Source organism: Myotis yumanensis, unplaced genomic scaffold (genome assembly GCF_028538775.1).
Source record: "Myotis yumanensis isolate MYYU_CA2020_CCGP unplaced genomic scaffold, mMyoYum1.0.hap1 SCAF_1, whole genome shotgun sequence".
Classification (NCBI taxonomy): domain Eukaryota; kingdom Metazoa; phylum Chordata; class Mammalia; order Chiroptera; family Vespertilionidae; genus Myotis; species Myotis yumanensis.
The window spans coordinates 47,971,609-47,993,452 of NW_027223752.1; the positions used below are offsets into that span (position 1 = coordinate 47,971,609).

General features: G+C 43.2%; 1 protein-coding gene and 1 non-coding gene across 2 annotated transcripts in view; both read left to right on the forward strand.

Moving 5' to 3' along the window:
• The first annotated feature begins 1,565 nt into the window (after positions 1-1,565).
• Positions 1,566-21,844, forward strand: part of PYGL (glycogen phosphorylase L) — a 40,671-nt gene continuing 20,392 nt past the window's right edge. Inside the window, exons 1-4 of the mRNA XM_070419862.1 lie at positions 1,566-1,991; positions 7,285-7,386; positions 12,094-12,172; positions 14,999-15,102. Of these exons, the coding sequence (XP_070275963.1) occupies positions 1,749-1,991; positions 7,285-7,386; positions 12,094-12,172; positions 14,999-15,102 (528 nt within the window). The 5' untranslated portion in view covers positions 1,566-1,748. The remainder of the gene's footprint in view (positions 1,992-7,284; positions 7,387-12,093; positions 12,173-14,998; positions 15,103-21,844) is intronic.
• On the forward strand, positions 6,516-6,678 carry LOC139000518 (U1 spliceosomal RNA). The gene has a single exon (XR_011469630.1). It is a non-coding gene; the product is annotated as a U1 spliceosomal RNA (small nuclear RNA).

Genomic DNA, 21,844 nt, shown 5'->3' on the forward strand with positions numbered 1-21,844 from the left:
TTCACACCAGCATGTGAATGACTCAAAATTGGCTTAATGCTGTGACCATCCAAGAGGTATTCAAAGCTGATTTTAAAAATACATAAAATACATTTTATTATCTAATCTGTCAAGGGACCATCTCTTTCAGCCCCCTGCCCCCAAACATGACCACCAGGACTAGCATCTTTAAGATCAGTCATTGTGATGCCGTTGCACTCACTCAGCACATTTCTGGCCTCATCTGATGGCCACACCTTTGTCCCCATGTCTCCTATAAATGCTTTCCTGTGCAGGTCATCAGTGTTGCATGAGGCCCAAATCAGTCTCAGTTCTGCCCCAAAGGCCTAGGATCTAAACCCCTGATGCTTGGGGTACAAGTGGTTGGATATTTTACCAGACCTATGCGATCTGAATTTCCGTTTTTATAGTGAGGGTTGCATTTAGCCTGATTAAATAATCCTGCCCCCCTCCCCCCCCACCACCACCACCAATGCATCAACTCAATACCATTATCAGCTTTGGTTTATTATTACATGTAAAGTCCATTCCTCAGTTCCACTAAGATTTTTTTTTAAATTCAATTCTGACATTGGACTCTTTCTAAAATAATAGATGAATGATACTTGAAAAAGAAGAGGCCTCTGACATTCTAAAATATCATGTGTTTTCCTTTTCCAAGGTTTTGGGGGCGGGAGGGGGGGAGAGGGGTAGGAGAAAGAAAGAAAGAAATACCCACATGTACAAATAAAGCCTGTATTTGTGAGCGGAGCAAAGATCAGCCTGTGCTGCGGATTGACACAGGCTGCTTTGTTTCCTGTAAACAAGGTAACTGGCTCTGAGTTATCCCTTCATTTTCCACACACACATTCCGCCCCCCCCCCCCCCGCCCCACTCCACCCCCTTTCCCCTCAAAAGTCGTTCAAGGTAAAAGCGCCTGCCCCCCAATCACCCCCAAGTCCAGCTCAGAACTTCCTGACTCTCAGGACGCTGTCCCTACAGGAGGGCACTTCGAACAAGGCAAACAGGGGTCTGAGCAGCCAAGAAACCCGAATCTTTGAGTCTCAAAAAACAAATGAAAGGAAAGGAGGCGCCCGGGAATTCCTGCTGAGGTCTGGGCTCCAAGATGGGGCAATGCCAAGGCCAGACAAGGCGGTGGCACAACTGAAGTAAAAGCGTCCCTTCCGATGCTTGTGGGATCCCCTCCCAGGTGAGAAACAATGGCAATAATGATGCTCAGCAAACAGACATCTGTACAAGCCAAGTGTGCCCGCGGCGCGCGCGCACACACACACACACACACACACACACACATCCTCCTGGTGCCCGAAAGCCCGGAGCGGGAGGCAGGACGATGCTGCGCTCCCAGACCCCGCAGGTCCCGAAAGGCGCCTCGGAGCGGCTACGTGACTCGCCGAAGGTCTCGCTTCCAGCAGCCGCGAGGGCTCCGCCCGGCCCCGGGCCCCTCAGCCCCAGCCCCGCCCCATCCGGGCTCGTGGGGCGCGCCTCCCGCCAGCAGGGGGCCCCCCAGCGCGCGCCCGCACCCGGGCCCCTGAGTCCGGGGAGGGGCCTGGCCGGCCCTCGGCGCCCCTGCCCCTGCCCCTGCCCCTGCGGCCGGGAGCGGGGGCGGGGGCCGTGCCAGGGGCGGACCCCGAACTTGCTTCCGACTCTAAAGCAGCGGCGGCGAAACGGCAGAGCCTCCTCCACCCGCGTCCGCCGCCGGGCTCCTCCGGCCGCCCGTCCCTCTCGCTGCGCCGCCCGCCGCCGCCATGGCCAAGCCCCTGACCGACCAGGAGAAGCGGCGGCAGATCAGCATCCGCGGCATCGTGGGCGTGGAGAACGTGGCGGAGCTGAAGAAGGGCTTCAACCGGCACCTGCACTTCACGCTGGTCAAGGACCGCAATGTGGCCACCCCCCGCGACTACTTCTTCGCGCTGGCGCACACGGTGCGCGACCACCTGGTGGGGCGCTGGATCCGCACGCAGCAGTACTACTACGAGAAGTGCCCCAAGGTACCGCCGGCCGCCCGGGGGGGGCCCCCGGTGACACCCCCCCCCCCCCGGTCTCTCCCCCCGAAGTCCGGGGAGCGGTGTCTGGGCGGTGGGTGGGCCGCCTGGGAACAGTCTGGCGCTGGGCCGGCCCCCATTCACGCCACCCACCAGCCCCACCAGAGCTGCCCGTCCCCGGGGACCGCACGCACAGGCCTCCCTCGCCTGACCGCTATTTCACAAACAAAAGTTGGAGCATTTACGCTCCACATTTAAACTAGAGGCTCCTCCTGTGTGAGTGCCCAGCCCAGCTGTAGGCCCCTGGCTGTAGGCCCTGGAGAAAACGGCCCAAAGTCCTGCCTGGGGAAGCAAGTATCTAGAGTTCCCCTAATGGTCATAGGCGCTGGGGGTTGGGGAGGGGGGGCGGGCCGGAGGAGTTGGAGGAGCCTCACTGCCCGTAGAGCCTTCGCAGGACTAGAACGGCCTGTGTGTGGTGGGCCGAGCTCTGCGCCCCCTCCCCTCCCGTCTCCTCTCTTCTCCTTCTCTTCCCTGTTCCAAGGGATAGGGTGTGGCGCTGCTGGACTTCTTGATTCCTGCAGCACGAAGCCTTCGCCCAGGGTATGCTCTGAACTTTAAGACCTACCCTGGGAGCTGCTGAAGAAGTGTTCACAGACCACCCCTGTGCACTGGGCAGGGCTGGATGGAGGGTTTTTTGGGGTGTTTGGGGGCGCACAGAGGGACACTGTCTCCCCCTGGCCAATCTGGGAAGTGGGTTGGGAGGTTTGAGGACAGCAGGGAGAGGGGTTGTGTTGTGCAGAGCGAGGGTGAGAGAGCAGCCCTGGCTGCTGTAGTGAGGTGGGTGTGAGTCAGTGTTGGGAGAAGAAACTGGAAAAGCTGGTAGGAGGCATATTGGAAAAGTTGAAACACTGATACAGCCTGAAGGCAGTGAGAAATACACCAGGAATTTTTTAATATGTAAAAAGCATGAAAAAGAAAAGGATAGTCCATAATCACAGTGCCCAAAACAACCGTGAGGAAAAGAAATGTAGTATTCATAATAAGAAAGGGCAATGGTAACAAAACTTTCTAATGGGAAGTAACTCTTCCTCATTCCAGAGGCCTAGGGCTCTATCCCAGAGTAGCAATTGCTAAAAATATATCCTTAGAAAAGACTTTGTGTGTAAATATATGTACTGTATCTTTTCTTTTTCCATGAGGGGACTGCCCCCTAGCATTGGAAAATTTTTTTTTAAGTGTTTAAACTGGAAAGTGAGATGAGCCATATTTAGGACCTCAACCCCCCCCCCCCCACACACACACACACATACACACACCCCAATCTCCCTCCCCCCACACACTCTTCTGTAGCATTTAGCACCAAGCATCTGGCCTTGTCTGTTTCTCTTCCAATGGCTTGTCTTGTACTTTATAGTTGTCCTCATTCTCTAGGTAGTTTTTTCACTGGGCTCTCCTTCCCTACTTGAGTGTAGGTATGAGCCAGGTATTCGGATAGTGGTACACTGGGGATACAACAGGGAATAAGATGCATTCCACACATGTTAGCGAAGTATCTACCGTGACAGCGGTTCACCTAAATAGGAGGTCCCTGCCTCCAGTAAGTGTGTCCAAGCTCCTCTCCCACCTCCCCTGCTCTCTAGCAACCGTGCAGATGAATCCCAAATCTGGGTCTGTAGTCTGAATCCTTTTTTCAAACTCCACTCCTACACTTCCAAGTGCTTGGTGAACATACCTAGATCGCTGTTTCCTCAAACTCAAATCATCTCCCCTCCCAGCCCTGCCCCATCTTCTGTGTTTCTAATTTTAATGGCATTGCCAACCTGACAGTTACCCAGACACAAAACTTTAGTGTCACCTTTGACTTCCTCCTGTATTCCCCATTCAACAGGTTGCCAAATGCTGTCAATTTGTGTAGGTTCTGTTGAAATTACTCTCTTGAAGTCTCACTTCTCTGCCTAATGGGGGCCCTGGCTACTGGTCTATGAAATAGACTCCTGAGTGGCTATCTTGCTCCTCAGCAGTGGTAAAACTGGCAGCGTGCAGCTGAATGTGGCTCACAGGTATATTTTATTTGGCCAGTGAGACGTCTTTACATAATTTAATTGTCAGTGCCTTTGGGCAGGACTTGTACACTCCAGTCTTGGCCCAGTACTCCTCATTGTTCTATGTGACCTCTATTACACAGGTATTTCCTCTGCCTGGCTCCTGGAGGTATCTGAGTTGGTAATTGTGGCTCACTCTATGCATTGTAGTTCAATTAAGCTTACAAAAGCAATACATCTAGCCCTTCGCTCAGGTATCATTGGCTCCCATGGCCTGACACAGTCCTTAATCAAGCATTTAAAGTCTTCTTGGTCCAGGTGGACCTGTCCTTCACATCTTACCTCCCACTGCCTTGCTGGGCTCACCTTGCTCTCCCACCAAACCAATGTGCTGTCCCATCCATGCCCTGTTCTCCCCACTTCTGGGCCTCTGCCCACCCTGCACCCTTCGCTTGGAATGCTCTTCTTGCCAGTGTCTCTGTGCTCAACTCTTGCCTCTCCTGCAAATCTGTTTTGTTGCCACCTGTTTCATGTCTTCCCACAAGTACCCAAGTTCTCTAATTAATGCTGGGAATACATTTTAAATTATTTTTAAAATATTGGTTATTGTTAAATAGCTCTTCTTTATTTTCTCTTTGCTTGCTTTTTGAAAATGTCCACTTTTTCTAAAATATACATCATTATTAGTGATAGTAGTGTATACATATAATTTCTAAGGTATATTGGAGATGCTGTATATTTTACTAGCAGGAGTATGTGATAAATGTTTAAGAGGATGGGAGAGATCTATTTTTCAAGGTCTTACATATCCCCAAATATAAAGCGAAGTTCCTCCAAAAATTATTTTTATGAGAAAATAGAAAATCACATTAAGTATATGTCTTTGCAAAGTCTGTTATATAATAAAGTCTCTCTGAATTATTTTAAGCAGCAACTTTTTTTTTTTACAAAGGCCTTGAAATGTCTTAAGTCCATGGTAATTTGGAATCATTAAAAGGGAGACAAATAAATTTCAAAAATATAGTCATTGTTTCGGGGGGCATAACTTCACAACTGCAAGTGTGGGATGTATATATTGTATTTGTAAGCAAGCTTTTTATAGATCACGATGAAGTAAAAAGCAGTACATAGTGGTTATATTATAGAGATCATGAAAAAGTAGAGAAAGATGAAGAAAAAGAAGCTGCTCTCATGTTATGCAAATGGGTATTTGTGGCTTCAAATACTCTTTCCTGTGACACAGTCAGTGGCCTCGTGTATGAGGGCATCAGCCATGGGGTGAGTGGTGCCATGCACCCCTTTGGCATATATCTGCCTAAGAGAGATACCTTTTCCCAACTCACACAAAGGCACCCAATAGACCAGTGATGGCAAACCTCTGACACGCCTGTCAGAGGTGGCACACGAACTCATTTTTTTGGTTGATTTTTCTTTGTTAAATGGCATTTAAATATATAAAATAAATATCAAAAGTATAAATCTTTGTTTTACTATGGTTGCAAATATCAAAAAATTTCTATATGTGACACGGCACCAGAGTTAAGTTAGGTTTTTTCAAAATGCTGACACGCCGAGCTCAAAAGGTTCGCCATCACTGCAATAGACTAATAAGGGCCCTGATGACAGTGTGATAGATATTCAAACAACTTGGGTAAAAATAATGATGATGTGCTCTGGAAAATAGTGTTAGATGACCCACTAAATATGGAAGTCTTAGAATTCAATTGTTACATAAAATGAAAGTGGGAGAAAGTGAAATTTCTAAATTGACATTCTCATATACAGTGGGGCCTTGACTTATGAGCGTACCGACTAACGAGTTTTTCGAGATACGAGCAGTCTCCCGGCCGATTTTTTGCTTTGAGTTGCGAGCTAAAATTCGGGTTACGAGCCAGCTTCAGATACCCCATTGCTAGGTGGCGCAGCGAACGTCACAGTGAACGCCACAACATCAGCCCAGCATCACGTGTCTCACTCGTTCACTTTTTGATTTGACATACGAGTAATTTGAGTTAGGAGCTCCATCATGGAACGAATTAAACTCGTAAGTCAAGGCCCCACTGTAATATTTTAAATGAGTTAAATATTATAATAGGCATTCATTATATAAAGTATTTATATATTTTTGGGTTGACCAAATACTTTTCTCTTTGGTTCTTTTTATTGAGAAATGGGGGAAGTTCCTAAAATTGTAGGCGACTTTATATGGATGCGTTTACAGATTTTTGTTGTTTTGTGTTTGGTGGGGGGGAAAAAAGGGATCCTGATATGGAGAAAAAGATATTGTAAAGGGGGATGATGAAGTTACTCACGGATCTCTTTCTTAAAAGAGAATTAGTAAACTGCACTGTATTTTAAAGGGGTTAGGCAAGTCTAACCTTTGTACCTTTCACTCCGTTCTGATAGTGTTTACCTGGCTTTTACTATGTCAAAGCAGTTTCTAAGTTTATGGAGAAATTTCCCATCTTATGAAGAACAAACACCAATAATACTTACCTGGCAGGGGAGATACCACGATCACGAAGGTGGCTTTCCCAGGGCGAAGCTTATCCACTACACTCTGGGTGTGCTGACCCCTGCGATTTCCCCAAATATGGGAAACTCAGCTGCATAATTTGTGGTAGTGGGGCCTGCGTTGGTGCTCTCCCTGCAAAAATAATAATAATAAACACCAATAAACCTGAGGTAGTCTTTTGTTATTGCCAGTTCCTGGCTTTCTAAGATAATTTAATTCTAAAATAATTAATTGTAATATTATTTACAGTAATCAGTCAAGGAGGAATACTTTCTAGCCAGCAGGTATATATGGAAGAAGTTGATCTTTGTATTTCTTGGATGACTTGAGATGGTCACAGCCAACCCTACCTGACTCTCATCCTCTAAATATTTTAAAAATGATTGATGGACTTTGGCAGTCTGACTTCTGTTTGCCCAAAACATATGCTTAATTTATGAGGCTCATGAACAGAATGGGGGGAAGGGGGACACAAAACATTGAATCTAATTAGTTGGATGAGTTTACTTTTTTCTCCCTGAGGGTAAAAGACACTGAACTACAAAAATAGGATATAAAATGGTTTTCCCAAAGTCAATTGTCAGTAATGCTTTTATTTAGCCCTTCATACATCTATAGGAGTTTCATTTGAACCTGTGTCAGAGTAGTCCTGCCTGTTTTTTACTTTTGACCTTGTGTGTTTATGTTGACCCGTAAGGTTGGCCTCATAAAGTTAACGTAACTTCTCTTTTCTTTGTTTCAGAGGGTTTATTACCTTTCTTTGGAATTTTACATGGGCCGAACATTACAGAACACCATGATCAACCTCGGCCTGCAAAATGCCTGTGACGAGGCCATTTACCAGGTACATTCTCTCTCCTTAAATTTTAATCCAGGAACCTTGGGGATGTAGTACCCTGCTGCCCCCCGCCCCCCCCCCCCAAAAAAAAAGGTGGAAATTGCTTCTATAGACATTGCTATTACAAACTATTAGAAATATAAACTACTGATGATCTCTGATTTAAGAGAAACAAAGTTAGAGAACTAGTTTTGCCTAATGAGAACTTACTTTTCCAGTCATAGCTTCTGACAGCATTCAGCATCTGAACAAGCCTTTTAAAAGTGCGTGAATCTCTGCTGTCAGAATCACAAGCTTTATTTCAGACTCCTATCTACTTTCAAAAAATGATCAAAGTGTGACTGTTATTTGTATATCAAGGCAATATGTAAAAATAATAAGCTTTTAAAATTCTGTCATCACACTTTCCCTATTGCTAAATGACATGTAAAATGTACTTCCCCCTTAAATGAGGAGCCTGAAGTCTTAAACCTAATCATCTAATTTGTTTTTATGAGCATATTTAACTGTTTATCTCCTAAACTTCAGGGATCTCCATGCCAAAAACAAATTGCCCTTCACCTTGTGGGTGAGGTTGGAAGGAGGAATGGGTATTTGCAAAGACACATTCATGGGTTGTCCCCTCCTGTGGTCAGCTACTTGTCACCGAAGGCTGGTTTCCTTCACCTGCGTTAGGTAGGGTATTTCCTGTGAAAGAACCATTGCAGCTCCCTCCACTTCTCTTTTCTTGCCTTCCCCTGATACCAGCTGAAAATAATATACCTCCCATGGCCTAGCACAGTGGTCAGCAAACTCAGTCAACAGAGCCAAATATCAACAGTACAACGATTGAAATTTCTTTTGAGAGCCAAATTTTTTAAACTTAAACTATATAGGTAGGTACATTGTTATTAACTTAATTAGGGTACTCCTAAGCTGGCCTTTGCTAAAAACTTCCTCAGTCTGATTGAGGTACGTTCGCTGATGTCAACCCCTTCCAACTCTCCCATCCACACTCGTCTTGTATACTTGTTTTGTCCATCTCCTTTCCGAAAACTGACTTCTGCGCAAGGGCCACGAAGTTTCAATCGCACTGTACGTGCGCACCCGCACATGGTATTTTGTGGAAGAGCCACACTCAAGGGGCCACGGTTTGCCGACCACTGGCCTAGCATATAACCAGGTGGGATGAAGTGACCCATCTCTATTTGCTCAAGGTTTATGTCCTACTTTAGACTTACATTTTTAGAATTAAAAAAATCCTGAATGTGAGCCTTAACAGTTGACTTGCACAATGACCCCAGTAAACTCTAATCACGCCAGGGAGCAAATTTGAAAGTCCCTTCAACGGTGAGCAGAAGCAAAGCCATTTTGGAACACTTAGAAGACTGACTTACCAGACATGTGTGACAAAGCAATTTTTGGTATAAGGGTAGGTGGGGATCCAAGTGCATGGCCATGGAAACTGGGGCATCAACTTCAAGCATGGCTGCTGCTTCTGCATATGCTTTCAAAATGTGTAAATTATGCTTCCCTTTTAAATAACATCTCATTTCATGGATTGCCTCACTTTCAGATAAGAATGCAGTCATTTCACAACAGACCATCATTGGCTAAGCATGGGCTGAATTAGTATCTAGTCACCAGAGGACAGGCCATTTCTACCTGCCATCAGTTTCCTCACTGTAAGATGAGCAAGGTGATCTCCAAGGCTACAGGATTCCGACTTGAGTCCACAGTGGTGCCACTGGCCTCTGGCTGTGCAGCTCCCGGGGAGCTGACTGGCAATCAATTTGCATCAGTCCTCAAGGTCACAAATGCCTCTAAGCCTCCCACAGCCTTTGATCCCATCTAGAGAGAAGTAGAGGATTTTAGCCCCATCCTTCCAGACCAGCGATTTTCATCTGGTGTGCTGCAAGAATTTTTAAAACATGCAATACCTGGTTATTTAGTCAGGGGCATTGACTCTTTTTTCCCTTAGATTATCAAATAAAAAAATGATGGCAGCCAACACAACAATAGCCATCGGGTATGAATGAATCAAAATTATACCTATTTTTTTGTCAGATCAGCAAAAAATACATTTTTTTGGTGTGCCGAAGAATTTTAGTAGCTAGTTTATGTGTGACATGAAATGAAAAAGGTTAAAAATTGCTGAGCAAGAGTTGAGGTTTCCTTGACTACTACTGTCTGGCTCCAGGTCCCAGGGACAGTGACTCACTAACTGGTTTTGGGTTAACAACCATTGACCCTACTGAGTAAATATGTTGTGGTCTTGAAAAGATGAACTTTACTCCACCCTGGAAAGTCTGACCTCATACCTGTTGATAACATTTAAAATCCTTCAGCCCAGTTAGTGTCAGCTTGGTACTGGACTATTTCTTAGGTTTTACCCTGACTGCACAAAAAAAGAATCTTAAGGAATTATAATAGGTTAACATTTATTGAGGAATATCTGCCCAGGAATCATCTAAATGGTTTGGTTTTTTTTTTGTTTTTTTTTTAATTAAATCTTTATTGTTCAGATTATTACATTTGTTCCTCTTTTTTCCCCCCATAACTCCCCTCCTTCCAGCTCCCACCCCACCCTCCACCCTCACTCCCCACCCACTGTGTTCATCCATAGGTGCATGATTTTTGTCCAGTCACTTCCCGCATCTCCCACACCCCTTTTTCCCCCAAGAATAGTCAGTCTATTCCCTTTCTATGTCCCTGATTCTATTATAATCACCAGTTCATTCTGTACATCAGGTTATTTATTCACTTGATTCTTAGATTCATTTGTTGATAGATGCATGTTTGTTGTTCATAATTTGTATCTTTACCTTTTTCTTCTTCTTCCTCTTCTTAAAGGATACCTTTCAGCATTTCATATAATACTGGTTTGGCGGTGATGAACTCCTTTAGCTTTTCCTTATCTGTGAAGCTCTTTATCTGACCTTCAATTCTGAATGATAGCTTTGCTGGATAAAGTAATCTTGGTTGTAGGTTCTTGGTATTCAGCACTTTGAATATTTCTTGCCATTCCCTTCTGGCCTGCAAAGTTTCTGTTGAGAAATCAGCTGACAGTCGTATGGGTATTCCCTTGTAGGTAATTGAGCCTCTTTCTCTTGCTGCTTTTAAGATTTTCTCTTTGTCTTTTGCTCTTGGCATTTTAATGATGATGTGTCTTGGTGTGGTCCTCTTTGGATTCCTTTTGTTTGGGGTTCTCTGCGCTTCTTGGACCTGTAAGTCCATTTCTTTCACCAGGTGGGGGAAGTTTTCTGCCATTATTTCTTGAAATAGGTTTTCAATATCTTGCTGTCTCTCATCTTCTGGCACTCCAATGACTCTGATATTAGACCGCTTAAAGCTGTCCCTGAGGCTCCTTACACTATCTTCACACTTTCGGATTCTTTTTTCATTTTGCTTTTCCAATTGGGTGTTTTTTGTCGAATCTTTGGTTTGATTATTGTACTCCTCTGGTCTGCTATTGGGTATAATATTCTTTATTTCAGTCCGTGTATGCTTACGTTCTAATTTCTTTATCGTAGCATCGAGGGTCTCATTAGTTTTCGTGAGGCTCTGCACAAATTTATGGCAAGCCCTCAAAATTGCGATTCTTAGCTCCATATCCTCCATTTCTGTCATGTTTTTTTGTCTCCGCATCTTTTATGCTTTCTTGGTGCACCCCCTTGTGGTCTCTGTGCGCAGTCTTGTTCTAGCCAAGCCTTAATTGTTGTAGTTAACACTAGAGGGATTTGACCTCCAGGCCGACTGGCTATAGGAATCAGCTGTATGGAAAACGTCTGCCTTCTGGGGAGGCGCTAATCCAGCCTTTGCCTGAGGCGATCGGCAAATGGCTGTGGGCAGGGTTTGGGCGGGGCGGGATCAACAGGGCGGAGGGAGCAGTTATGGCCACGCTCAGTCCCGTTCCCAGAGGCTCTGCTTCTCAGAACCCCGGCAGCCGCTGCAAACCTCGGAGAGAAAGTTGCCCTCAGGTTCCAACTGATGCCGGATAATCCCGCTTCTCCCGTTTGAGTCTGGGTCCCTAGAGACTCGCCCGGATCTGGAGCCCAGAGTCTGAGACTCACTCCCGACAGAAAACGACAACCGAGCCCTCAGCCACCAGCCCGCTTTGTGCGCGCACCTCGGTACCTTTGTATTTTCCACACTGCGCCGCCTCTGAGCCTCGATTTGCTGTTCTCTTTCCTTCTAGTTGTAGAGTCTCTCTTCAGCCAGCCTTCCTGTGGTTCTGGGTGATGTCCGTTCAGTCTTTTAGTTGTATTTTTGAAATGGTTGTTTGCGGCAGCGGTCTCCGGTGTTTACCTACGCCGCCATCTTGGTCTCCCCCTAAATGGTTTGTTTGTATAATTTCATTTAATTCACAACAACCCTAAATGTGGTACCTACTGTCATCTAATGAGGACTTATCTTTTTAAAAAAAAAAAAAAAAGAAGTGAGGCATAGATTTAGTAGCTTGTCCAGGGTCACCTTGCTAAGAAGTAACAGAGTCAGCAATGGACACACTGAGAGTCTCTACAGGCCGCTGCTATGCCATCTCGTACAGTTTGCATTTGCAGCCACCAGCATCTGCAGTGGGCATGGATGCCAGAGTACGTTGCACGGGAGCTGACACCATTGAGTACCCAGACAAACCTGCACACCTGACCCAGAGCTTTAGAAAATGTTTGTTCTCTCTGCAATGGCCTGCATTTGTACCTACATCCAGTGATGTTTTCCTTTCATCACCAGCTTGGATTGGATATGGAGGAGTTAGAAGAAATCGAAGAAGATGCTGGGCTTGGCAATGGAGGTCTTGGGAGGCTTGCTGGTAAGTGACATGGTTAGTGTGTCTTCGTGTCTGGCCAGTTGATGCCTTCTCCAGTGCCATGCATGACCACCAATGGGCTTCCTAGGAGAAGTGCAGGGGTGACCTGGTTACAGATGTACTAGTATTTGTTTTTCAGTTTGCACTGTGGTTTGATCAGTCCTATACAAGCAGTAGAGAAGGGAACTTGAACAAAAGAGACATTGCTTAAAACCCTTGGAGACATTGCTTAAAACCTTAAGGTTAACCAGATCCTTCCTGTGCACTTAGGGGTTTCCAAAGTGGCCCCTTTACTTCACGGTTATGTTCACAGCTGTCAATTCACATACTTGTGTGGTCTGACCTATGTGGGGTTGAACCATTGTATTTTTGTCTTGTGCACTTGACAGTTTGCATTTTGATGGACTAGTAGGTAAAGATACACTTGTTGTAGTATTGGTATGATTTAGTTACTTAAATTATTTTTTCTGTGGATGCAATTTGAGTTCTTTGCTTTATTCAGGAAATAGTTTTTCAACAAATAAAGTACATTCACAACTCCATTAAGTTAAAAATATATATCCCTATGACCAAGCAATTCTACTTCCTGATATCTGCTGTAAAAAAAAAAAAAAAAATCATGTGCACAAGGAAGCATGGGAAAAAAATTGTTATAGCATTGTTTAATATACAGCAACCAAAAATAATAAAACTGATCCATATGTAATGCCCTAGATAGACCTCTGGGGATGGGGAGAGAAGCAATTTGCATTAAAATAGCATGCTACTATTTATGTTTTTAAAAACTAATATGTTCTGTGAGTATATATATATATATATATATATATATATATATATCCATAGAAAAGTCTGAAATTTGAAATGCTAAACGGCTCCTTATAATCCTCCTTAGAGAGGAGGGCAGAATTGGGGGTTGGGATCATAGTGGATGTTAGTCCTATCTGTAACATTTTAATTTTTTTTTACAAGGAAGATATATTAGTATTACTTGTGAAACTTAAATTTAATAATAAAAGTATACCACACACATGTATATATCAGATTATGCTCTATGAAAAATAAATATCTATTGATTCTCCTATTTGAGAAATGATCCCTTCATTTTACACAAACTTCCAACTTACTAGAAATCCATTTGCATGTTTTATGTTATTTACTCCTTACTACATTGGTCTCAGTGTGTTCTAATATTGCCATTAATAGTGGAAAAACACTGCCTTTGGAATGCTTGTGAAGTCAGTCATTGGCCAAGTTAATAGGCTTTTTCCCTGGGGCTGTCGGGAGATCAGCAAAGCCAATGGCATGCACATCTAGAAATGAAAACCAGCCTGCCTTCCCTGTACATAAAGCCCCAGACCTTCAATATTTGTTGGCTGGGTTAACCCCACTCTGTGCCTGGCATTAATGGCCTCGCTCCTTCAGTTGGCTGATAAAGTCAAAGAGTGAAGTGGCAAACGAGGCTGAGTAATTCACATTAGGTGACCTCATCTCTTACCTGACTGAAAATGCTGGGACCCCGTCCGGTCAGGCTCTAAGGATGATGTGATCCGGACCCAGGAAAGGACAAAGAGCCACAGCTCCAAGGGAGTGAGACCTGTAGCGGAGCCAGGCCAGGTGACCCAGGGACTGGCAAACGATTGTGATGTTGCAGGAACGCCAAGGGTCGGCCATTGGCTTTTGTGGATCTCTGTTTTAGGGCTCCTCCAAGAACCTAACGCATACCCTTTCTGTTTGAGCTACAATTTTCAGTGATCTTTTCCGTTTTAGGTCCTACTATACATTTTCTCATTCTCTGTATATTTCTCAGTTCAAATTTTTAGAGGAAAATCCGATTAGAGGAATCCCTCATGTTACACCTGGCCACCAGCTAGATCCCTCCCCAGCATGCTGATTGGCTGCTCAGGATCAGGTGCTCTGTCATCAATGCTCTTGACAAAAAAAAGTGACCAAAAAAAAAAATCTACTAAAAAAAGTGGTTCAGCCAACAAGGCCATGTGTTATCACAGAACAAGAAGTCCAGAGGTTGGGCCATTCCAAGATTAGTTTATTCAGTAGTGTAGTTCAGTCAGGACTCTGGGTCTCTGTGGTTCTTTTGGCTTTCCCCCATGGAAAAACAAACAAAACAAAAAAGAAAAAACGATGTCAGCAGCAAGGAAAATCATTCAGTGCACCCAGAAGACTTCCTGGTACCTCTCATTGCATTGAATGTCATTGCACAGTCATACCAAAACCAATAGAAAGAAACAGAATTACTGTGATTGGCTTAGAGGCTTAGATTAGACAAGCAAGATTCACTTTTAGTCCAGCATCCCTATAGCATCTAAACAACATCGAAATGCCATTAGTCAGAAAGAGGGTCTGCCACAGATGTCCAGCTACTCAGTCAGGTGGCCACAGGTAAATTATACTCTCCTGGGGCTGTCTTTTCAAGCAGGGAGCTATGGAGATGGCTTCCCTTAGAAAGGGCAGTGTGAGAGACAGACACAGTAATGGACATACCTCATGCAGGCCAGCTTCCTTATCTGTTCTCAAATGAAACGCCAACGTGTACACACTGGTTATTTCTAAATGGTGAGCTAATAAATGATGCTTGTTTTCTTCTTTGTACAGTCTTGTATTTTCTAACTTTTCTATAATACTCATTTTATAATTTTAAAAAATGTTACTTAAAAAAGTAATCCTCATTATACAACAGTCTCTGTGCTTTAAAATACAAATGTGGTTCCCCATAGAAAAATATTTTGTGGCCGTCATGTCTTTTAGTGAAAGACCTGCAGATGTAACTAACCTCGGTGACTCTGCCTTTTGCTTGTGTTTTGATCGATATAGCCTGCTTCTTGGATTCCATGGCAACCCTGGGACTTGCAGCCTACGGATATGGCATTCGATACGAGTATGGGATCTTCAATCAGAAGATCCGAGATGGATGGCAGGTATGCGAGCCATCTTTTTAAAATTTGTCATTAGAATAGATCTTCATAGTGTTCTAGATGATTTATAATTCCCAGACATTTAACATGGAACTTCACTAATCTGCCTTGCGTTTGGTTGACATCAGTGAATACTGTCAGTCTCCCTCCTTTGGGATGTAAGTTTCCTAAGAGCAGAGAGCCTGCTAGTATCATTCACCGCCAGACCCATTGCATCTTATGCAGTGCCTGACTCACGAGGGCTCTGAAAATATTTATCACTGACTCTCTGAGTGTGGACCACCTCCAATGTGTGACGTTCATTCTCTGCAGCATCCACATGGAGGAGCACATCTTTTGACTTATGATCTCTCCCAATAACCTTTCATGGTAGGATGCATGTTGCCATTTTATAGGTGAGAAAACTGAGGCTCTGAATAAATGGAGTTACCTCAGATCACACTGCTGGCAAACATGGGTCTGTCCCTAGGTTTCCAGGTCCAGGGTCAGTATTCCTTTCTCCACTCAGTCTTGTCCTCCTTAACATGCCTATTTACAAGATACATCAGCTCAGGATTCTAATGTTTTAATAAGATGAAAGCAGGTAATCTTGTTAGCTGTTTCATCAAACAAATCTGGCACATATTCAACATGTATCTTTATAGGACTCTGTAGATTTGCACAAACAGTAACCAAGTCATACAAATGACTCTAGTTTACTTTTTTATAACCAAGCCAGATTCTTAGGAATTCCTTTCTCATACCTTTGGGAACTCTTTGAGTCTACAATCAGCCCTAGTGTGGACAGTTTTCCCTGACGCTAAATATGATTTAGGCTTTCTCTCTCCCTACCTTTGTCCCACATACATACACCATTGACAACAAGATACTGGATTCGTTTTCCAAAAAGCCTGAGTTCTTTAAGCCCCTCCCCTGCTTCCAAGAGTCAGCCTGAGGGCAGTGTGCTCAGGGCTTGGGTGTAGGGACCCAAGATGGAGCTGATCCCAGGAGCGAGGAAGGATAGTAAGCTTAGTGTTCCCTGCCGCCATCCTCTTTCCCTTCTCTCAGTATTTGGACACTCTCTGGGTGGAGGAAGGAAGGACCTGAAAGATTTGATATGATGAGAGAATGCACCAAGGGGAAAGTTTCAGAAGGAGAATATTAGGAAGATATTAAAATATATGCTTCCAACGTTTTCTAACAATCAGTGTACCTTCATCTACTTCTAAATAAATCAGGAGGCAGCATTGTGTAGGAAAAGGCATTTGGGCCCTAATTTGAGACTTAATTTCTAATTTGAGGCCTAATTGCAACTCATTACCTTTACAAGGTCTGTTGCCTTGGTTCGGTTACCTAACTTCTCTGAGCCTCAGTTTTCTCATCTGCAATACAGAGATACCAGCTTCACATAATTATTATGAAAATATGTAAAATGTCCAGCGCACAAATAGGCATTCAATAGAATGTTAACTTTTTCTAAGAAAAGGATGATAATTTAATAAATTGTGCTATTATATAATAAAATAGTGTAACCATTAATATTATATTTTTATTAATTTTAATGAAATGGGAAATTATTTATGTTAGTTGAAAAAAGGAGGTATGGAATCATGTGGATGGTATGAACTCAACTATTCAAAGGCAGCCAAAAAGATAAAGAGCTAGACAAATATATGTTAAAGCTTCAACAGTAATTATCTCTGGGAGATAGGATTACAGGTGACTTTTACTGTCTTCTATTTACACTTCTACATGTCTCATAGTCCATAAGAAGTGTGTATTTTAGAGTCAGAAAAAGCCATAAAAACAAAATAATCGGTTCCCTTTCCCAGTACAATAATCTAGAGCTACATGGTGAGAAGCTTAGCTAACTAAGCCGGCATTTCCAGTATGACTAACATTTTGACACAACTCAACCAATACATTGCATCCATTCTCTTTGAAAGTATCCTGTATGGTACTCATTATACTCCAGAATGCTTAAGGATTTCATTTCTTATCTTTTAACTCAGTGGTTCTCAACCTTCCTATTGCCGCAACCCTTTCATACAGTTCCTCATGTTGTGGTGACCCCAACCATAAAATTATTTTCGTTGCTACTTCATAACTGTAATTTTGCTACTGTTACGAATCGTAATGTAAATATCTGATATGCAGGATGTATTTTCATTGTTACAGATTGAACATAATTAAAGCATAGTGATTAATCACAAAAACAATATGTAATTATATATGTATTTTCCGATGGTCTTAGGCGACCCCTATGAAAGGGTCATTTGACCCCCAAAGGGTCGCGACCCACAGGTTGAGAACCGCTGTTTTAATTATTCTCCTGTAAAATATTTAAAAGAAACTCAGCAAATCAATCTCAAAAAAAATCTTTTCCAGTGCTGTTTCCCCAGAAGTTTATGAAAGGTCACCATTAATCACACCTACTACCTTTTTAAATGGTCTTTATCCAAGATACCATCCCTTTCTCTCCTATAATATCAAGGAAGTATTTGTCTCTCCTGTCAGACCCAGGAATTCCATACTATCCAGTATTCTTAAAGAAAAAAAGAGAGACCAAATGGCTTCTGCTAGACTCCAAAGCTGGCCTCACTAGCCATCACCACTTCTCTTATTATGACTTGAAATCAAGTCAGAAGCACACATAATTTCATTTACCACATCCATTTACAGGGATGGGATTTTATAGAGCAAACATAAGATACATCATACCACAAAGAAACCATTTCCATGAAAAACAAAAAGTATCTTCCAGGAAAGCAACCAGCATGCCATTTCAGGGTGTATGGTCATGCCCCCACTTACACCAGATACATCCTTGCTCTTACAATGGCATATACAGAGAAGACTGAAAATTATGCAAGCTGGGAACATTTTTATAGGTTGATGGACTTTTAATTTTTGAAGTCTCTTTCCAGGAAGTTTTGCAGTAATAATGTGTTCATTTTGAACCCCCATAAGGAAAATAATTTTATTGCTAAAATTCTTGACTTACCTTCAACTCTAATGGGGATCAGTAATAGTCCCCTGGGAAAATAATTGGCCTCTGGGAGGAAGAGGGGAAAGATGATTACAACAACCTCACAAGAAGTTTAACAGTCACACAGCAAAGTTCTGAGTAGAAAGGCACTCACAGTAGGTGTCTTGGAGTTGAACCAAACAGTGTCTCCTGGACCCTTCTCTCTCTTGGAACCTGTGCCAGGCCTGCAATAATTAGTCATGCAAAAATTCCATTACCTGGCAATGTTTTAGTTACCATTGTTGAATTCTTGGCATTCCCAGAAATATTTTTCAATTATTTGTACTGTCAGAGCATAGTTTGTCGTTTGGCCAGCATGGCTAAGTGATTGAGCGTTGACCAGTGAACCAGGAGGTCACGGTTCAATCCTTGGTCAGGGCACATGCCCGGGTTGTGGGCACCATCCCCAGTAAGGGTGTGCAGGAAGCAGCCAGTCAATTATTCTCTCTCATGTTGATGTTTCCATCTCTTTCTTCCTCTCCTCCCTCTTCCTTCCTCTCTCTGAAATCAATTTTAAAAAACATATTTAAGAAAGCATAGTTTGTTGATTACTCCTGATGTTTGCTCACTGGCTCTTCATGTCCTGTGTATCCCACAGTTGAAGGAAAGCTTTTCTTAGAATTCGGTCTCTGACAGAGCCCCCTGAGCTGACCTCTGCTTCCACACTGGCCGGAACACAGATCGCATTGAGTAATTCCTCTAGGGAGGTGCCAAGTCCAGGCTACTGCCCCCACCCGGACAGGCACACTGCTCCTTACTCCACGGAGCCATGCGGCTTTGTCCCAGCTCTTCCATCTGGGATGTTCAGGTCCCACAGCCCACTTCACTTGGATGTGAATGAGAGCTCTTCTCCCATCTTCAAATGGCTCAGCATGTTAGTGCATTCAGGGATTACTGGCTACATGGAAATCTAAATTTACAGGCCACTTTGTTGATTCATGGCGGGGGGGTGGGGGGGTGAGGGGAGAGGAGCAAGGTAGAGAAGAGATTTATCACCATCTAGCAGCTTCTGTGGATTTAGTGAGGGCAGTGGGGGGGCGGGGGGGGGGGGGGGACGTGTGGGGGGCAGTTCTTTCTTTCTCCTCTGATCTGCTCAGACCAGTTTGTGGTTATGAAATACCTGTTTTTTCAATTTACCTTAAAAACAAGGTTTGTAAAATTGAGGGCATTGGTAATTGATTCCTTACTGAAGCAGAAGGAGACTAAAAACAAAGAACAGCAAGCTTTACGTCTGTTCCCCTACAGAACTCATTAACCCAGAGAGATTAAGACCGGCCATTATTTGGCAGGGAAAAACAAGACCAGCATTGGGTGGCGTTAAGAGGAACCAGGGAGTGAGGGCGACCACTGACTTCCTCTGGATGCTGGTGGGACACTGAGAGCCCATTCTCTCTTCTGGAAGCATTTCAGCTGCTTGAGGGCAGGACAACATGTTCCTGCTGTATTTCTCAAAAGAAGATGTACTGTCAGTTCTTCTAGACATTTGATTTTTAAAAGGAGAACTTGCTCCTGCCTCATCTTCTTCCTGTTTCATGTCAGATCTTCAGGTGTGTTTTACAACTGTCCTGAGTGCTGAAATGAGGCAAGCGGGCCTTCCGGTTCGGTCCTTTGCTGTTGCAGAAAGCAGTGTGCACATTGCCCCCAGCCTGCCCTTGCCTAAGTGCAGCGTAGAGTGTTTTGTAAGTTAGGGTGTCGTGATCCTTTTTGGATATCCTCATGTATTTGTCTTAGAGTTCTAGTCATTAACACATTACCAGCTGGTAAAATTCAGTTGTTTTCTTGTTAAATTTTAATTTAATGGTTCCATCTCTTTATTACTGGGATAGTGGAATCTATATTCTGATTTATAGTTGCTGACTTTGAATCACCATCTAGCTCCTATACCACACAGCCCCTGGGGAATTGTTAAAAATGCAGCATTTCAGACTCTGCCTCAGATTGACTGAGAACCTGCATTTTAACAAGATGCCACTGGCCCATTAGGTCACATCCAGCTCCAGCCTTCCCTAGGCTTCCTCCTGCATCTGAAACATCCGCCTGCCTCCAGCAGCTGCCTCACTCCCAGATCTTCTGCCTAAGGATGCTGTTTTTTTTGAGTCCTCTTTTCATTCGTCATTCTGCTGGTAGCTAATATTCATGGGTGGCTCCTGGCTTTATTGTTTGAATAAATGAATGTGTATTTGCTTATCTGGCTGTTGACATTAATATTTTAGTTCATGTCTCAAAAAACAGTCGCTATGTTGGCTTCTCCCTTCACATTGTGCCTGGGGCAGGCATCGAACTCATATTTAGGTGATCGTGAGGCACCCAACCATAATATGTCCTAATTCATAAACAATATCATCTTAAACTGAAGCTGAGTAAATCGCCATATTCTAATCTCATTGACAAGGGTACTTTGTACTAAAAAAAAAAAAAATGCCTTAACCCCCCCCCCCCGCCCCCACTTCTTGTCAGAACACAATTCTATTTTTTAAGAATATATGCAAGCCTGACCGGTGTGGCTCAGTGGTTGAGCATCGACCTATGAACCAGGTTTGCAGGCTCGATCCCCAGTGTGGGGTGTGCAGGAGGCAGCCGATCAATGATTCTCTCTCATCATTGATGTTTCTCTCTCTCTCTCTCTCTCTCTCTCTCTCTTCCTTCTTCTCTGGAATCAATAAAAAAATATATTAAAAATATATGCAATATTTTAAACGTTTCACAAATAATATCTTTACAGTAAAAAATACATTCCCCCAAGTATGGTTATTGTTGTTCTTGATATTTTTGTTTGTTTGTTGAAAACCAAAATTCATTTGATGCTTAGTATACCCTAAATACAAATTATGATTTTAGAACTTTTATAGAAAATATTTTGTCACAGGTTAACATAAATAGATGGTAAAAAATTGAAATTGCCAATAAAATTAATTCCTGACCTCTTAGTATATGTTATTTTCAAAATAAGCCATAACAAATAATCATTATTAGATCAAAATTATATAAGGATTAAATTAAACAAAGACAACAAAATGTTAGTCTTCCGTACTATACTGAAATCAGTTTTATTAAGGGAGCTTTCTATGAGTAGCATTTCTTAACTGAGTCTTTGCACTGTAGGCACAAGAATCTTGACTGAAACCATCATATAGGACCCATCAGGTTGAGATATCCAACTGTGAGCATCCGTGGAGGGTCTCTCTCTTTCACTCAAGCTAGACCAGTGATGGCGAACCTTTTGAGCTTGGCGTGTCAGCATTTTGAAAAACCCTAACTTAACTCTGGTGCCGTGTCACATATAGAAATTTTTTTGATATTTGCAACCATAGTAAAACAAAGACTTATATTTTTGATATTTATTTTATATATTTAAATGCCATTTAACAAAGAAAAATCAACCAAAAAAATGAGTTTGCGTGTCACCTCTGACACGCGTGTCATAGGTTCGCCATCACTGAGCTAGACAATTGTATTCACCAATGTTAAGACACAGGCTCTAGAACACACAGACCTAAGGTCAAATTTTAGCTGTACCATGTACTATCTGTGCAACTTTGAGCAAGTTACACTTTTCTCATGTTTAAAAAAAGGAATCATGGTTTTCTCCTATAGGGTCGCTATGAAGATTAAATGCAGTAATATCTATGACACATTTAGAGCAGTATCAGCAAATGTTGTTGTTGATTTAGGCTGTAAGACATGAATCGAGATTGACAGGAGAACCAACACTCATCTTTCCAAAACAATATTCTCAAG